Source organism: Myotis brandtii, unplaced genomic scaffold (assembly GCF_000412655.1).
Source record: "Myotis brandtii unplaced genomic scaffold, ASM41265v1 scaffold384, whole genome shotgun sequence".
In the NCBI taxonomy this organism is placed as follows: domain Eukaryota; kingdom Metazoa; phylum Chordata; class Mammalia; order Chiroptera; family Vespertilionidae; genus Myotis; species Myotis brandtii.
Window position 1 is genome coordinate 631789 of NW_005364745.1, and position 17234 is coordinate 649022.

At 37.9% G+C, this 17234-nt stretch overlaps 1 protein-coding gene across 8 annotated transcripts in view; it reads left to right on the forward strand.

Moving 5' to 3' along the window:
* Positions 1 to 17234, forward strand: part of RICTOR (RPTOR independent companion of MTOR, complex 2) — a 96969-nt gene that overhangs the window by 12757 nt on the left and 66978 nt on the right. For 4 of the 8 annotated variants that reach the window (XM_014544856.1, XM_014544859.1, XM_014544852.1 and 1 more), the window contains 2 exons: positions 8003 to 8100; positions 15665 to 15729. In XM_014544856.1, the coding sequence (XP_014400342.1) occupies positions 8065 to 8100; positions 15665 to 15729 (101 nt within the window). In that variant the 5' untranslated portion in view covers positions 8003 to 8064. Of the gene's footprint in view, positions 1 to 3800; positions 3898 to 6287; positions 6294 to 6514; positions 6536 to 7343; positions 7380 to 7998; positions 8101 to 15664; positions 15730 to 17234 lie in introns of those variants that run through there. The other 4 variants (XM_014544854.1, XM_014544853.1, XM_014544857.1 and 1 more) reach the window with 4 other exon arrangements.

The following is a 17234-nucleotide window of genomic DNA, read 5'->3' on the forward strand; positions in this document are numbered from 1 at the left end:
ATCACATCACTTTACATTCTTCTATATTGTTGTTTTTCCATAGCCCTTGCCACTACTGCCATTACAATATCATTTATTGTTTGTCTCCCTAGAATGTAAGTTTTATGAAGTCAAGGCTACTTTGTTTTGTTTACCATTGCATCCTCAGTGCCTAGAATAGCCCCAGCGCATTGTATTGTGTTTGATAAATATAATTTGGCTAAATAAATGACTATCAAATTTGTGTTTTAGTTTGAGGGTTTTGGACCAATTTATTTACTGCTTACTCAACTTCTTAACCATGTAGTCGTGCATATCAAACTTTTCTGTTTTAAACTTACTAATTCTCTTATTATTCTAAAAATCTTTCTATGTATCCTATCTAGGTTAAGAGCAGTACTTTAATGGGGCCAAATCAGACACTTATATTCTAAACATCTTTTTACATTTCCCATCTAGATTAAGAGCAGTACTTTAATGGGGCCAAATCAGATACCCAGGAGACACTCTAGCCTCAGTCCTTGTCCTTATTCTTCACATCAGATCTACAATGATACTAATGATGATGATTTTATCTTAGAAATAACTGCAAAATCTGTTTTTTCATTTCTGTTGTCATGCCTTTATTCGGTTTCTCATTGCCTTCCTAACTACTTTTCCTATTTTAGTTCTATCCTTTCCCAATCCACTTTCTTCATTGTAGCCAGCAACAAGTTTTCCAGAAAGTCAGTCTTAGTTTCCCAGCAGCATTGAGCATCTTCTTTCTTTGGGCTTCCTCAGTATATCATCTTACTTTTCTTATAATATTGGTATAATTTGTTCACAGATGACACATTTTATTGACCTTTACTTGGGCCTGGGTACTCTACCTTTGCTGGTGATTGAATGGTTTGATCCCCTTTCGGGCACGTATGAAAGGCAGCCGATAAATGTTTCTCTCTCACATCAATGTCTCCCTCCCTCCCTCCCTCCCTCCCTCCCCTCTCTAAAATCAATCAGAAAAGGAAAAAATTACATTCTTCTTTTAAAAAGAGGTGCTTAAGATACATATGCTAAGACATTTCAGTAATATTTGGTAACTACCCACTACCCAGATGTAGTTTCCTAGATCAGACATTACTATTGCCCGAGGAAGGAATTTTTTGAAAGTGTGTGTGTGTGTGTGTTTTTAAAGGGTGAATTACTATGATTACAAGACATATTACACTTGAGGTAGACAGACCACCAAACATATAGAATTGAAACTTTGAAGAATTGAAGCTTTAATATATTCAAAGATTAAAATTGAATATATTATTCCTGGCTGGTTTGGCTCCATGGATAGAGCTTCCACCTGAGGACTGAAGGGTCTCACGTTCGATTCCTGGTCAAAAAGCACCATACCTTGGTTGCGTGTTCATACCCTGCCCCCGACTGGGGCCTGTGCAGGAGCAAACCAGTGGATGTATGTGGATGTCTCTCTCTCCCCTTCTTCCTCCCTTTCACTCTGTCTAAAAATCAATGGAAAAAAAATCCTCGGATAAGGATTAAAAAAAAATTGAATATGTTAGAGTTTATGGAGACAGTGAAAAGAGAAACCCAACGGCAAAGGATAAAATTTTAGGTAATGCTAAAGGATATGAAAAAGGAGGAAGGAATACAAATTTTTAAGGGAGACACACAAGGAACAGTGAGAAATGGGTATGAAGAGGACCAAGATTGTGTAATTATAGAAACCAAAGTAGAGAAGGTAGGGTTAGCATTGGCCAGTACTGTAATGGAGAAGTCAGGCAGTTAGAATAACTGAGAAGTCGTTGCATTGTTCAGTAAACTCAAGGGCAACAACTTTAGTGGAGTGGCTTAGACACCTGATTGATGGAGATTAGGAGATGATGAAGTAAGAATTAATTAACTTGAATCTCAAGAGAGATTGGTAAAAGAAAGGAGTGATGTCACTTCAAAAATGGGAAACTAGGCAGAAGCCTTTTTGTTAAAGACTGAAATCGATGAGAAATAATCAATGATAGAAGTATTAGAATGAGATAATAAGATGTGGAATCAAGAATACAGATGGAAGGATTAGAAAATAGCATTGTAATAACATTTTTCAGATTTCTAACCCCCATGCAAATTGAGTGTATTTATACCTTTTGCTCTTTTATTAGTTTATTTGTATTTTTACCTCTTTTGTTAGTTTACTAGGGGCCCAGTGCATGAATTTGTGCACCTTGAAAGAAACTGTGGGCCGTGAGGCTGCAGTGGGCACAGGGGTGGGTCTCAGTCCATACTCCATGTCCCCGCCTGGCCCCTCCTGCCATGGCCCCTGGTCCCCTCTCTGCTGGCAGCCCTACTCCCACCGATGGCGCTCCCATGCACTGACGGTGGCGCCAGCAGCCCCGCTCACACTTGCTGAAGGCGCGGAGTGATTGGATCTGGCGCCAGCAGCAGGTGCAAGCGGGTCCGGCACCATCAGCGGGTGCGAGTGAAGGCTGCTGCCCCGATCACCCCTCAGGAGCAGGGGGAGATGGAGAAGCCCTCAGGGGCGATTGGGGCTGGCAGCCATCACTCGCACCTGCTGACGGTGCTGAGCGATCGGGACCGGCACCGGCAATGGGTGCGGCTCTGGCGCCAGCTGTGGGTGCGAGCAGGGCCGGCGCCGGCAGCGGGTGTGAGAGGTAGCTGCCGGCCCCGATCGCCCCTCAGAAGCAGGGTGAAAAGCCCTGAGAGGCGATCGGGGGCCAGCAGCTGGTGCAAGCAGGACCAGCACACGGGAGCAAAGAATTTTCAGTAACCACCAGAGGCTCACCTCATGACAGCAACTGCTGCCCCGCCTTGGTCTGGGAAACCTGCTCACCTGCTTCACTATCCCCCTGTGGCTGACGCCCACCATGTTCTGCATGCACCCCCTTGTGGTCAGTGCACGTCATAGCAACCCGTTGTTTGATTGATGGGTTGTTCTGCCGTTCGGTCTATTTGCATATTAGGGTTTTATATATATAGATGAGAGGGAAGCCCTTAATTACATTTCTAGAAGCCACCTGTCAGAGAAGTGATCTGAACTATAAATAGTTATGTTTCATGGAGAAAAACAGAAACAGGAAAGTAGCTGTGCAAGAAAATATATGACTTTTAAATAATGCTAGCAGGCTGGGTGTGTATCACAATTGTCTCAGCCTTTAGGCATAGCTGTTCTATTCTTTTGTAGGGTTCGTTTACTTGGTGAATTGTTTCAGAGACAAATTTTTTTCCTCATATCTTGTAATAGTGGTTTCATCGTAGGTAATTACAATTTTCACTATATATATGAGAAAATGGATGCCCATGAGGTTTCATGGTTTGTAGTCAAAGTTACATTGTTTATAGACGAAAAAGCTACACTTGAATCCAGTTCTTTTTCATTCCAAAATTGTCTTTCTTTCCGTTACTCCCAAATAGCTGTATGCCAGTAGTTTGTGGACCTTAATTTACTATGTATATTTGAACCTAAATTTATATAAAAATCAATTATATGTTGTACATTTATTAATAGGTAAAGATATTAATATAATATATTGCAGCATGCTTCAAAGCAGTATATATTGAAAATATTTGAAAATAAATTCATTTTTATACACACATATATATATATACATATATCTGAGTATGTGTACACACATGTGCACATACACAGAGAATTAATCCAAAGGAGCAGTTGAGTGTCTGTGTGTGTATGTGTCTGTAGATACATATAGACAAAAGGTTTATTTTCTGTAGTTTTCTCTTGGTTCTGTGTGTGTGTGTGTTTATAAGATATTAAATTGCTAGATATTTAGCATTGACTTCAGTTATTTCATTACATCCAGAGAGATGCATCAGGAACTAAGGATTACACAATAAGAGGGAAAGGAGCCACCATAATTCTAGTAGTTTTTTTGTGCATTGCTTCCTTGCATTTGTAAGGTTGGTCTCATAGCCAGCAAGGCAGTTTCTTTTTCCTTTCCCCTTATGCAGCTGCGGGTTTCCTAAACTTCAGGAGTTCAGAGAATATCCTAGTAGATTATCCCATTTGTGCTTTAGACTTCTCACATAGCACTATAATTGGGACAGTTTCAGAGAAGCTAAATTGGAAACAAATAGAGTAGGAAGAAATAAAGAGGTAAACTCTCCTTAAATTTCTTTTTTTCCCTCCCCTTTCTCCCTGCCCCAATAAAAGCAACATTGATCTCAGCTTGCTCACTACTTTTCCTAGTCTAAGTTCTGACTATCTAGCATAGGATTTGGCAAACTACAGCTCTTGAGCCAAGCCCATTTTATTGAAACATAGCCCATATTTATTCATTTAAGTATTTTCTATGATTGCTTTCTTGGTACAACTTCAAGTTGAGTAATTGCAATGAGACCTTACGACCAGAAAATTCTAATAAAATGCTTACTCTGTGGACCATTACAAAAAAAGTTTACAGACTCCTGATCTAGCCAGTAAGGAAGAAACTTTACTGGCTAGATCAGGAGTCTCATTTCATTACCATGGGGACATTGTAGCACATGAGCATTATAGTATTTCATGTCTAAAATGGCCCTAATACTCTTTTGAATTAACATATCATGAAGAAACCTTGAAATTCTTCCATAGTTGGGGAGTTCCTATAATTAACTAGAGGCCCAGTGCATGAATTCGTGTACCAGTAGGGTCCCTCAGCCTGGCCTGGGGATCGGGCCAAATCTGGCTCTCTGACATCCCCCAAGGGGTCCTGGATTGCGAGGGACCAATCCCTCGGCCTGACTTTTAAGGTAATTTAGGTCAGGCTGAGGGACACCACTGGTGCACTATTGGGGGTGGGGAGGGACACGGGAGGTTGGCCAACCGGGGAGGGCTCCAGGGCGTGTCCGGCCCATCTTGCTCAGTCCCAATCGGCCGGATCCCAGCAGCAAGCTAACCTCCTGGTTGGAGCACCTGCCCCCTGGTGGTCAGTGCACGTCATAGCCACTGGTCGACTGCCTCCAGTGGTCAGTGCACATCATAGCGAGCAGTTGAGCGGCTTTAGCATATCATTAGCATATTACGCTTTGATTGGTTGAACGACTGACCCGTCAACTGGACCCTTAGCATATTAGGCTTTTATTATATAGGATTATATAAAAGAGAAAGGGGGTGAGGAGGGGAAGGAAGTTGAAAGGCTGGTTCACTTTGATTTGTAGTGACAATGATAACATCTGTATTCCAGTGTATTAGGTTCATTTTATATCATTATTTATTACACAAACATTTGTTTCAGTGCTGCCTTCTTACTGCCTGTCAGTTTTTAAATTGTGTGCATGTTGTTTGTTATTTTGTTTTCTTATTGTTGTTGATGGTCAGTTTCCTTTCACTTGCATATAAGGTTTGTTAAAGAAGGTTCTGTCTTGATTATTGATGTATTCCCACTACCTAAAATGTACCTGACATAATAGTTTTTCAGTTAATACTTATTGAATGAATGAACTCAGATATGAGATTTTATTTTGAATATGATTGTGTAAGGTGGTTGTTACATGATTGTACTTGAAAAAAAATCTGCAATTAGTTTATACCTAGAAATAGGCAATAATTAGAAATCTGCAAGCTTTTATGAAGTATATATCTTTTCAGACTAATCATCTTGACTATCATGTCAGATCATTACATTGTAGTAAGTGTCATCACTTTAGTGCAACTCTTTGTTTGGTGCCTGTCATCCTAATTAAAAATTGATATAAAATGGTTAGGTTATATATTTCCATTAGGTAAATTTCGCACTGGCTCTAATGATCCTTAATTCTGACTGCAAATTGCTGCAGGTTCTAAATTACCTTTAAAAGTTATTGTAAAGTTTTTATAAAGTTTTCTTATCTAGTTAGATCATTTTAACATCATTGGCTCACCAGTAACAGTGACCTTGCAATTCTTTTTAATGAGATCTGATCCCACCCAATGATGAGCTGTTTTCATTTCACTTTTAAGATACTCTCAGTGACTAATTTTAAGGACATATTCTAAAATCACTTAAAATTAGATAGAATTTTATTGGAGTTAAAAAATAAATCCAAAATTTCTAAGATTAAATGAATGATCAATTTGTGGTTGTCATGGCTAACACCCAGTGTAACAGAATATGAACAGATGCAAGCTAAATGTGAAATAGGACAGTGCAAACTGTTTCATTTGCTGAGGAAAACACTAATTCAAAACAAATAATTCCTTGGTATTGTGTTTATTTAAAAATCTCGAAGGAAGTCATAATGGCTCTTACACTAAAATATCTGCATGTGATACAGTTTCTTTTTAGATTGTGTTTTTGTTTTCTTTCAAACAAATATAATGCTGAGTATAGTAATAGAAAAATAGTGTATGGCAACCTGAAGAAATCGACAGTCTTTACCAGTGGTTGGCAAACTGCTGACCATGGGGCCATATTTGCGTGTGGCCTATTTTTGTAAAGCAAGTGGGCTAAGAATGGTTTCTATACATGTCTTCTGTCATTTTTTATTTTAAATATTTTAAATATGTTGTTCAACTATCTTCTCACTTGCTTGTTTCCCACAAGAAATCAGCTGTCATCCTTTCTTTGCTTTTCTCTATGTAATTTTTCTTTTCTTTTTTTAAATCTGGTTGCTTTTAAGTGTTTCTTTACCAGTGATTTTGAGCATTTGATTTGATTAAGATGTGGCTTGGTCTAGTTTTCTCATGTTTCTTGTGTTTGGTGTTGGTTGAGCTTCTTGGATTTATTGGCTTATTTTCATCAAATTTGGAAAGTTTTCATCTGTTATTTCAAAAAATATTTCTATCCCCCATGTCTTTCCTTTGAGGACTCTAGTTACACATATTTTAATTATACTAGGCTGCTTGAAGTCCCATAGTTCACTGATGTGCTTTTGTTTTTTTCTCTTTTTGTTGCATTTTGGTTATTTTCTGTTGCTTTGTCTTCAGGTTTACAGTTCTTACCTTCTATGCTGTTATTCCCATTTGTAGTTTGAGAGCATTTGTAAACCTTTCATGCCTCTAAGTTTTTGAATATATAGACTACAGTTATAAAAACGGTTTTAATGTCCCTTTCTGCTAATACTAACATTTATGTCAGTTCTGGGGCATTTTCAGTTGATTGATTTTTTTGGCTCAGTATGGGTCATGTTTTTCTGCTTTTTTGCCATGCATGCCTGATAATTTTTGAATGGATGATAAACATTGTAAATTTTGCCCTGTTACATGCTTCATATTTTTTTCTCTGCCTATAAATCTTTTTGAGCTTTGGTCTGAAACATAGTTTAGTTACTTGGAATCAGTTTAAAGCTTTTATATTTGAAGATTTGTTAAATGGAGTCAAAGAAATGTTTAGTCTACATCTGATTTTTACCCACACTGAGCTAAGACTTCTCAATTTGGCTTTTAGGAACAAGCACAGCTCCCTGTCCTGTATGAATGCAAGGTACTCTTCCCTTTAATTCTTTTGAGTGGTAATTTCCTCACACGCATACATGCACCAACCATTGCTATACTGACTACTTGAGGGGTCCCTTTGCAAGATGAGCTCTCTCTCTTCAACCCAAACGGTTTGCCTAGGTTTCTCCTGCTAGCACCAAGGCCTGAAGACTGCGTAGAGAAGGCAGTAAGCCGGGACAGTTGTAGAGCACACTTGCTTGTTTCTCATCTCTTACGGATCATTTTTCTTTACTTGCTGATGCCCAGTCTCTTGAGCTATAGTTTCCTATATTTTGTACAGTTGTTTAGTGGTTCAAATAGGATAGTGTTTTTTATGTCCATTACTACATTGTAGCTAGAAGTGAAATGTGGGGTGTTGCAATTTAAGATTTAGTGATTGAATAAATCCAGATGATGACATACAGAGTTGGACCATAGATATGAGTGGAGTATAAATGTGAAGGTCATTTGATGACTCATCCACATGGACTTTGATGTGACCTAAGAAGATGGATTTGAGATGGAGAGTAAGAATTTATATTAAAAGCCAAGTTGTGACATTTTAATTCTGTATGTTTTATGTATTTGGTTAGGAAAATACTCTTTTGAATTATCTGTCTTTTCTTCTAGAACCTTCTGATAACTTAAGGGAGATTCTCCAAAATGTGGCCAAATTGCAAGGGGTTTCAAATATGAGAAAGCTGGGCCATTTGAATAACTTTACTAAGGTAAGTAACTTGAATATTAATATTATCATCTACAATTCTTTGTTCCTTAGTATGCTTACTGGATGCTTCTTAACCATCATTAATAAGAATTCTTGAGTATTCTCCCAGTATTAGTGCTTTCCTCTAATGCTTCTCAGGGTTTTATCATGTGATTTCTAATTTAAAAGTGTCATTGAATAAGGGAAGTATTATTCAAATGCTTGTTGTAGAAAATTTGGTGGGTTCAGGAAAGAATAAAGAAAAAGATCACTGAGAAATCCATAATCCAGTTTTCACTATTATTCACACATAGTGATGTATTGTTTTTGCCTTTTTATACTTATTTTTATTTGATGATATATGATAAATGTTTGTACATAAGTACGTGTGCATTGCATTTCCTCTCTCTTTCCCTGATACTCTATTCCCATTGTCTGGCTCTCAGAGCCTAAGATAAATGCAGGGGCCCTCATCCCAAATAAATATTGACTTGATTTCTGTTAGTAGCCAAGATTCCCGAGTTTGATGGGTTGGTATGTTTTTGTGCTTGGTAATCCTGGAAAGCCAACTTTTGGAAACATTGAAATGCCTATTATTTGAGGTGATGCCATAAATAGAAACCAGAATGGATTCTTTCGGAAAAATTTATTTTTCCATTTTAGTTTACTAAATATAAATTGTTCTTCTCAATTTTAAGTAGGGATAATTGTATGTTTTAACCTCTTCCTATTCTGTGATCCACAGACCAGCAGCATTGGCTTCACCTTGAAGCTTGTTTGAAATGCACTATTTTCAGCCCCATTCCAGTCCTACTGAATCAGAATCTACATTTTTAATAGAGATTCTCCTGTGAATTTCTGTGTACATTAAAGTTTGAGCAGCACTGTTTTAACCCTCTAAAATCTTTTTTTTTTTTTAAATATATTTTATTGATTTTTTAACAGAGAGGAAGGGAGAGAGATAGAGAGTTAGAAACATCAATGAGAGAGAAACATCGACCAGCTGCCTCCTGCACATCTCCCACTGGGGATGTGCCCGCAACCCAGGTACATGCCCTTGACCGGAATCGAACCTGGGACCTTTCAGTCCGCAGGCCGACGCTCCATCCACTGAGCCAAACCGGTTTCGGCCCCTCTAAAATCTTTAATTTTTTTTTTTTCTATCTGATAATTGGACTATTGCTTGGATTTGATTTGATTATATAGAAGTAAAAGGGGATAAGTATATAGTCACTATGTAACAAAATTGTTTTGTCAATACGTGTTGTGCAGTAAATATAAAATAGGTTAGTTTTTTTTCATAGGGGATCAAGTACATTTGTGTTTTCAGTGAAGTTTTGGAATATTCTGTCATTTATTTTTATATAACAGATGAAAAAATTATTTTAGATGAGAGTGATTTTTTATAAACAACTTTTAAGAACACTGACTAGGTGCTTGAGAAGGGAATTTCAAAAATATTCCTATGTATGTTTTTATTTTTATGAATGTGATGAAAAGTGTCCAAATACCTTCCTTCATTGTTCTAGTCAGATAATGTCAAGTCTTTAAGACCTAAAGTTGTTCCAAGGTTGCAGATTGCATCTCCTGGGTTCCCTCCCTTCTATTAAACTTCCAGTTTTATTTCACCATTTTTCACTCAGCTCCAATAAGTCTTTGCCACTTGCTTAGATTTAACTATTAAAAATAGAGGTTTATGTCCTGTTTGAATTCATGGTTTCTGTCATAATTAGGTTGACACCTAGATATGTCCTTTCACATCTCTTGACAACTAGGATTCTGAAAGAATTAAGAATCACTGCTGTAAATAAATGTTTATAGGTTTTATTATAAAATGTCTCTAAATGCCTAGCACAAAATAAATGCTTACTGAATTTAATCATAGTATAATGTGCCTTTGAATTCCATTTTGTTGGAGAGGTAGATTAATAAGTATATTAATATTTGTCATATTAATAATACATATTTCAGACAGACCTGGTATTCCTAAAAAGCTTTTATTTATTTCCTTATAGAGTAAAATGTAGAAATTCTCAGAAATCTCATAAGAATAGCTCTATAGACTAAGAAAAAGAGAAAAATAATTATGATGCCAGTAAGCTTGTTAATCAGGAGTTAGTTGGTCATCCTTCTCTGTATTCTCATAACAGGTTATATATGTGTCTACTAAATTTTATCTGTTCTTTTATTATTTGTTGTAGGTTACTGTCTTATTGAACTGAGTTTCTTAAACATATGTTATAGCTAATATTTATTTTTCTCCTCTTATATACCTCTCTATCCCAAAGCTTGGCACATAAGAAGTGTTTAATTAAAGGTATTATATTACATTAGGAATATTTTGCCTTTTAAATACGAGTTTTTGTTGTTTTAGCATTTGTTTTGTTAAGTGTAAGCCTAGCTTTTAGGATTAAGTTAATTTAGTAGATCATTGAGCTAAAATGTTGTATAGGGTAGACTTCATCTCTAGAATTTTAAACCTCCTTTTAAGGTATGAAGAGAGTGAGGGTGTTAGCTATGTGATCCTATAACCATGTGAATGTCACACAGCCATGCTTGCCTCCTGACATCATTTCACTAGATAAAGTAATGTGTATAACAGACTGCTGATGAATATAATCTTAGTATTCTATTTTTAAAACTATCAACATGCTCATAAAGACCTGTTTTTAAAGATGAAAGTATTTCAGCTTTTATATTCTAAAAGTTCTTTTTCTATATTTAATCTCACATATTTATATTAAAACCCCCAAAGGAATCTTTATTTTGTTCTGTTTTTAAAAACTTCAAAAATAGTTGAAGCTAAATATAAAGTATCAAAATGGTACAGAACAATATATAGTAAATAGTGCAAATCCTTTTTCACATGCTTCCCATCCATCTCCCCATTCTCAGGGGGAACAAAAATACCATTCCCCAGAGGGAACCTTTAGAAAGTATTTATCCTTCTCTGGTATAATTATAAATGTGTGTGTGTGTGTGTGAATTAAAAGACTTAAAAAGAGGTATTTAATATAGTGCTTAGTTTATTTACTATTTTATGTGTGTACACAAAGGTTTTTTAATGAGATATATTGATTTGCAATTTGCCTTTTCCTACTTCCCAATATACCATAGAATTCTTTCCTTTTCTATAAATATAGATATACTTTTTTATAGCTATATTTGTATAAGATAGAATTTTCGAAGTATGATTTCTTAGTCAAGAGCATTTGTACTTTTTATTTTAAAATTAACTTCTAAAGTGCCCTCTGAAAAGAGCATGCTGCGGAATTCTACTCTGTGATAAGATGTTTAAAAGTTTGGGTTATTCTATCTGTTGCTTATTTAGAACCATTTATTTAACCTTCAGAGCAATATGAGTAAAATGGGAGTAGCATTTATCTGCCCAGTTTTAACTGATTATTATATTTTTTAATTAATTTTATTAATCATCTCCTTTTTTATTATCTAGAGGTGGGTTTAGACTTCTATTTTATATTTTCATTGAATTTATTGGGTTGTTTTGTTTATATTAAATTTAACAGTTATGTTCATAATTTTAGACTTTTGATGATATCGAATGCTTAAGTTGGTTTATAAATAACAAAGAAACCTAATTCAACTGAGCTAAAGTAAAAAGAAGTTACTTGCTTTCGTGATGAGGAATACCAAATGTTGGATCCTAATTTCAGGCAAAAAACCCAGGGGTTGAACAGTGGTAATTGCATTCTGTCTCTCCATTTTTCAGCTCTGTTTTCTTTTAGATTAGCTTTACTAGTATTCTTAGACAATTTCCAAATGACTAAGAGACAGCGTTCAGTCATTAAAAGAGAGAGGGTAGCCCTTTCTTTGTGTCTTCTGATGAAATCTGATCCTATTTGGTCACATTCAGCTAGGCATTGTGACTGCTGGTCACAAAAACACATGGAATATGGAGCAACAGAAGTCCAGTGAAAAGTGTTGAGTGATGTTTAATAATTTTGCATATTAAGTGACTGTTATGCCAAGAAGTCTTAGATTTTGCAAGGTCTTTAATGACTTCTAAACATAATCGGTGATTTATTCTTAATGTAACAAACTTCAGTGATAGGGCAGGCAATATTACATTTCAAGAACTTATACAGGAGATAGGAAATTACCTGTAATGGCTAAGATAGTGAGGGAATTGTTACTAAAGATTAAGGATTAATTCGTAATTCAATCAGTAGTTGAGGTGGCTGAGAGTCCCATTGCTTAAACGCACCAATTTAGTGCTTTACTTGCTATTTCTTTTTCTTCTTTTTTTTAAAATATATATTTTATTGATTTCAGAGAAGGGAAAGGGAGAGAGAGATAAAAACATCAGTGATGAGAGAGAATCATTGATCGGCTGCCTCCTGCACGCCCCCAACTGGGGATTGAGCCACAACCCGGGCATTTGCTATTGAGCCACAACCTGGGCATGTGCTCTTGACTGGAATCGAACCCGGGACCTTTGAGTCCACAGGCTGATGCTCTATCCACTGAGCCAAACCAGTCAGGGCTTTACTTGCTATTTCTATCTGCCTCTTTCCTGGAGTAAGAATTAAGGGGGTTGATTTGTACTTTAGGATTTGGTTATTTAAATTAGGTGGTAATTGGTAAGGTAGTGAGTCAGTCACTATAAGAATTTTGTATTAAAATAATTCTTATTATATTTTAAATCTTACTGTAGGTGAATTCCTGGTGATGAAAAGTAAACATTATATTTCTTAAATAATTGGAAGTTAGGCTCTTAGTAATACCTTCTAATTTCTTATTTCTGATATATGTAAATTATGTATGTGTAGAAAATTTAGTCTCTGGGGTAATTCTAATTCAAACAAGGTATTTTGATTTGAGATTGATCAATAAGTCCTTCTATAATTCTGAAAAATCTTGAAAGCATTATTTAGCCACCATTAAAAGCATAGCCCTAGCATCCCTTGCTATCACTGAAAAAAAGACATGGATTATGACTAATATGCTGTTTCGTTGTAAATTGTTCTTTGTAGTTGTTACTTGTGATTTTCCATTTTCCAATTGAGTAGACATTTTCCTCAGAAATGTTTCTTGCAATTAAAATTTGTTGATATGAGGTAGCAGAAAATACTTATTTCTAAATACTTTCCAAATTGTGTTTTATGAGATCATAGACATAACTTTGAATTTTGTTTTACTTTTCCACCAAAACTGCTAACTAGAGCAAATGTAAAATAGTGAACAGACATATATTCGGTGATCTGAGAAGGTGGGTAATTTGGAAATTATGTTCTCTGAATCTAATCTATTTGGCAAGTGTGAAAAAGATAATTCAGGAAATGAGGACCAAGTACAAACTTAGAGGAGAAACCAACACTTGACAGGACAAGACTTTTGTATATTTACTTTTAGGATTTCAGAACATTTCACTTTAACATTCATTACCGCTGTGGAAGAAGAATGCAAATATTGCCTCTTTGGAAATTTAGTTGATACATATGTAAATCATTGTTTTAAGAAAGTAACTTTTCCCATTTTAAAAGCTCAATGTCTTATATAAACAAATTCTTAGCTTCATTTTTCTATGAAGTTTATGAATTAGAGTGTGTCCAAGATCTGAGTAATAACACCATGATTACAATCATAAACAGTTCTGATTTTTCTTTTTTATTAATATGTAGTAGCATATAGTGACAATGCTAGTAATATGAAATATCTGAGAAATATCAAATAAATACTAAATTATTATTTTGTTAATCCTCACCAGAGGATATTTTTCCCATTGATTTTTAGAGAGAGTGGAAGGGAGAGAGGGAAGGAGGAGAGAGAAACAGAAATATTCATGTAAGAGAGACACACCTTACATTGATTGGTTGCTTCTCACATGTACCAGACCAGGGCCAGGGATCAAACCTGAAACCATGTATATGCCCTTGACTGGGAATTGAACCTGGGACCCTTCGGTGTTCAGGCCAACACTATAACCACTGAGCAACACTGACCAGGGCATACTAAATTGTTTTTAATAGTGATAAGTCTATTTTTGTGTGTGTGCGTTCTAATCCTTGGAAATGGGCAAGTTTTAAATGTATGTTTTTAGTTAGCTGTTCTGGTACAAATGATAGTTAAGTTTATTTACTCATTTTATGTGTTTAAATTGAGTATCTAGCCAGAGTGAGGTTCTCCAGACTTGGTTCATACCACTTTTGAAGCTAGAGAAATGAAGTGAGATGGTAATATTTAGGTATTCTTTTTTTTAATATCCAACTTTGCTCCCCTCTCCCTGTGTAAATAATTTCAGCACAAAGTTGTAGTAATATTTTTCACAGTGAGCTCTGGACTCAAACTGGTTTAGTCTGATTTCTGGCTTTACCACTTACTAGCTTTGTGGTCTCAGGAAGTCATGACCATCTGTAAGCCTAAGTTGTCCTCATTTACAAAAGTATTACTTAGTTTTCTAGGGATGGTAAGATTAATTGTCAATCAATGTTACTGTTAAGACACACACACACACACACATATATAATGTAAGTAATATATATTTATTGTAAACATTTATAAAATACAGACAAGCAGAGAATAATCACCTATGCTTGTACTTCCCTTTTTGATGTTAATAGCTGCATAAGATTCCTCCTTTATGAATTCCTCCTAAAAGTTGGTTTCTAATTCCTTACTACTGTAAATAATGTCCTGAGCATATTGTGCTTTATGTTTTAGGTTATTTTAATATAAATCATCAAAAGTACTTTCTGATCCTGGTGCATTTTTTCAGTTTATTCCACAAAATATTTTCAGTTTATAATCCCATCAACAGTGTGTTTTCTTATCTATAATAATAAAAGCATAATATGCTAATTAGACTGGACATCCTTCCGGACGAAGCCAGAGCTTCGAGGGAAGCCTGGGTCCTGGGTGCCAGAGGGAAGCCGGTGCCGGCAGCCTGGGGAAGGAAGGCCTACTCTTGCACGAATTTCATGCATTAGGCCTCTAGTCTTGTATAATTATATTAAAGAACAATTTCTTGCTTTTCTAAAAAAGATATGTTTTTTAATTGATTTTGAGAGGGAGAGGAATAGAGCTAGAAATATCGATGCGAGATAAACATCATATATTGGCTGCCTCCTGCCTACTCCCCCAACTGGGGACCAAGCCTGCAACTCAGGCATGTGCCCTGACTGTGAATTGAACCAGTGACCTCTTGGTTCCTGGATCAATGCTCAGTGGTTTCTATCACCCATCAGGCGGTAGAAATAAATCTGTATCCTTGAACTATAGAATCGTATTTCTTTTAAATATATTTTATTGATTTTTTGCAGAGAGGAAGGGAGAGGGATAGGGAGTTAGAAACATCGATGAGAGAGAAACATCAATCAGCTGCCTCCTGTACACCCCCTACTGGGGATGTGCCCGCAACCAAGGTACATGCCATTGACCAGAATCGAACCCGGGACCCTTCAGTCCACAGGCCAATGCTCTATCCACTGAGCCAAACCGGTTAGGGCTAGAATCGTATTTTTTAAAAAATTTATTAAAAGTATTTTATTTTTCAATCTAAAGGAGTAATGTATATAGACAAAAATATATAATAAATACATACATATTTGTGTTTTTTTTTCTGACAGCTTCTTTGTGATATTGGCCACAGTGAAGACAAATTGGGTTTTAACTATGAGGATATTATAATTTGGTAAGTGTAGTTCAGTTTCTTCTCTCTTCTGGTTTTTAGTATTAATCAGTTTTAGTAATTTTAAATTAAAATTAGGATACTTTAATATCTCATATTTGGTCTTATAGAAACAGTTGTTTAAACATTAGAAAAATTCAGGTTTTCCAATTTTTGTTTGTTATCCTGTTCTAATATTTTGTAATTATTAAATATAAAGAACCAAAGCTAATGTTGAAAAATACCTGGAGTTCTGCAATTTAAACTTCTAAATGGCAAACTTGATTTGCTCATGCCCACTAATAGAGGCATAACATTATGTATATCCTATCTAATAAAAGAGAAACATGGTAATTAGCGTACGACCGCTACCCTTCCCATTGGCTAATCAGGGTGATATGCAAATTAACTGCCAACTAAGATGGCGGTTAACTGCTAAGAAAGATGGCGGCTAATTTGCATACTGAAGGCAGGGTAGGACAGCGCAAGCTGCCATCCAGGCCCCCGTGAACCATCGGGGCGGGCGGGGGCTGGGGCGGTGCTGATCACTACACCGGAGCCCTCCCCCGCCCACCAGAGACACGGGGCCCACTCCCCTGTGCGATCCACAGGCGGGCGGGGGCTGGGGCCAAGGCAAGCGGTGCTGATCGCTTCGCCCACCTACAAGAGACAGGGGGCCCACTCCCATGTGCGATTGGCGGGTGGGGGCTGGGGCCAAGGCAAGTGGTGCCGATCACTTCACCCGCCTACCAGAGACACGGGGCCCACTCCCATGTGTGATGGGGGGGGGTGGGCAGGGGCTGGGGCCAAGGCAAGAGGTGGCGATCGCTTCGCTGCCTACCAGAGACATGGGGCCCACTCCTGTGTGCGACCCGGGGGTGGGCGGGGGATCAGAGGCATTGCTTGCCTTAGCATGAGCCCCGCCCACCTGCCGGGAGCCATCCAGCCCAGGGCCAGGAAGGCAGGAGGCAACACTGGAGCCACCCGGCTCTCCCAGCTGTCTGTGCTTCATGAATCCCAATTTTCCGTGGAGGCGACGGCTGCAGGACCCAGAGCGGGAGACCGGAGTGGGCCAAGCGCGGCTCTGGCTCGGGCTTGATGGAGGGCACCGGCACGCGGAGGAGATCTCCCCAGGGGGTAGCGACTCCCCCTGCCGCCTGCCGCCGGGGAGATCTCCTCTGCGCCAGTGCCCTCTGTCCAGCCCGAGCCACACTCAGCCTGCTCCCCTGACTCCTGCTCTGCGTCCTGCAGCCTCTGCCTCTGGGGAAACTTGCAATTCATGAAGCGAGGGCGGTGGGGAGGAGGAGGCACCTAAGAAGTCCCCAGCCACCGGCGCCAGGAGCTGGGAACTTTGTGCCAGGGCGCTCCCTGCGGGGCCATGGCAGAGGGGAGCTGGGACTCTGACCACCACCGCTGCCGCCCCCCAGCTGGCTACTGCTGCTGCTTTGGCTGCTGGAAGCTCCACTGCTGCTTGGGGTCCAGGCGCAGGAGGCTGGCCAGGGGCCTGGGCCAGGTCAGGAGTCCCCGCG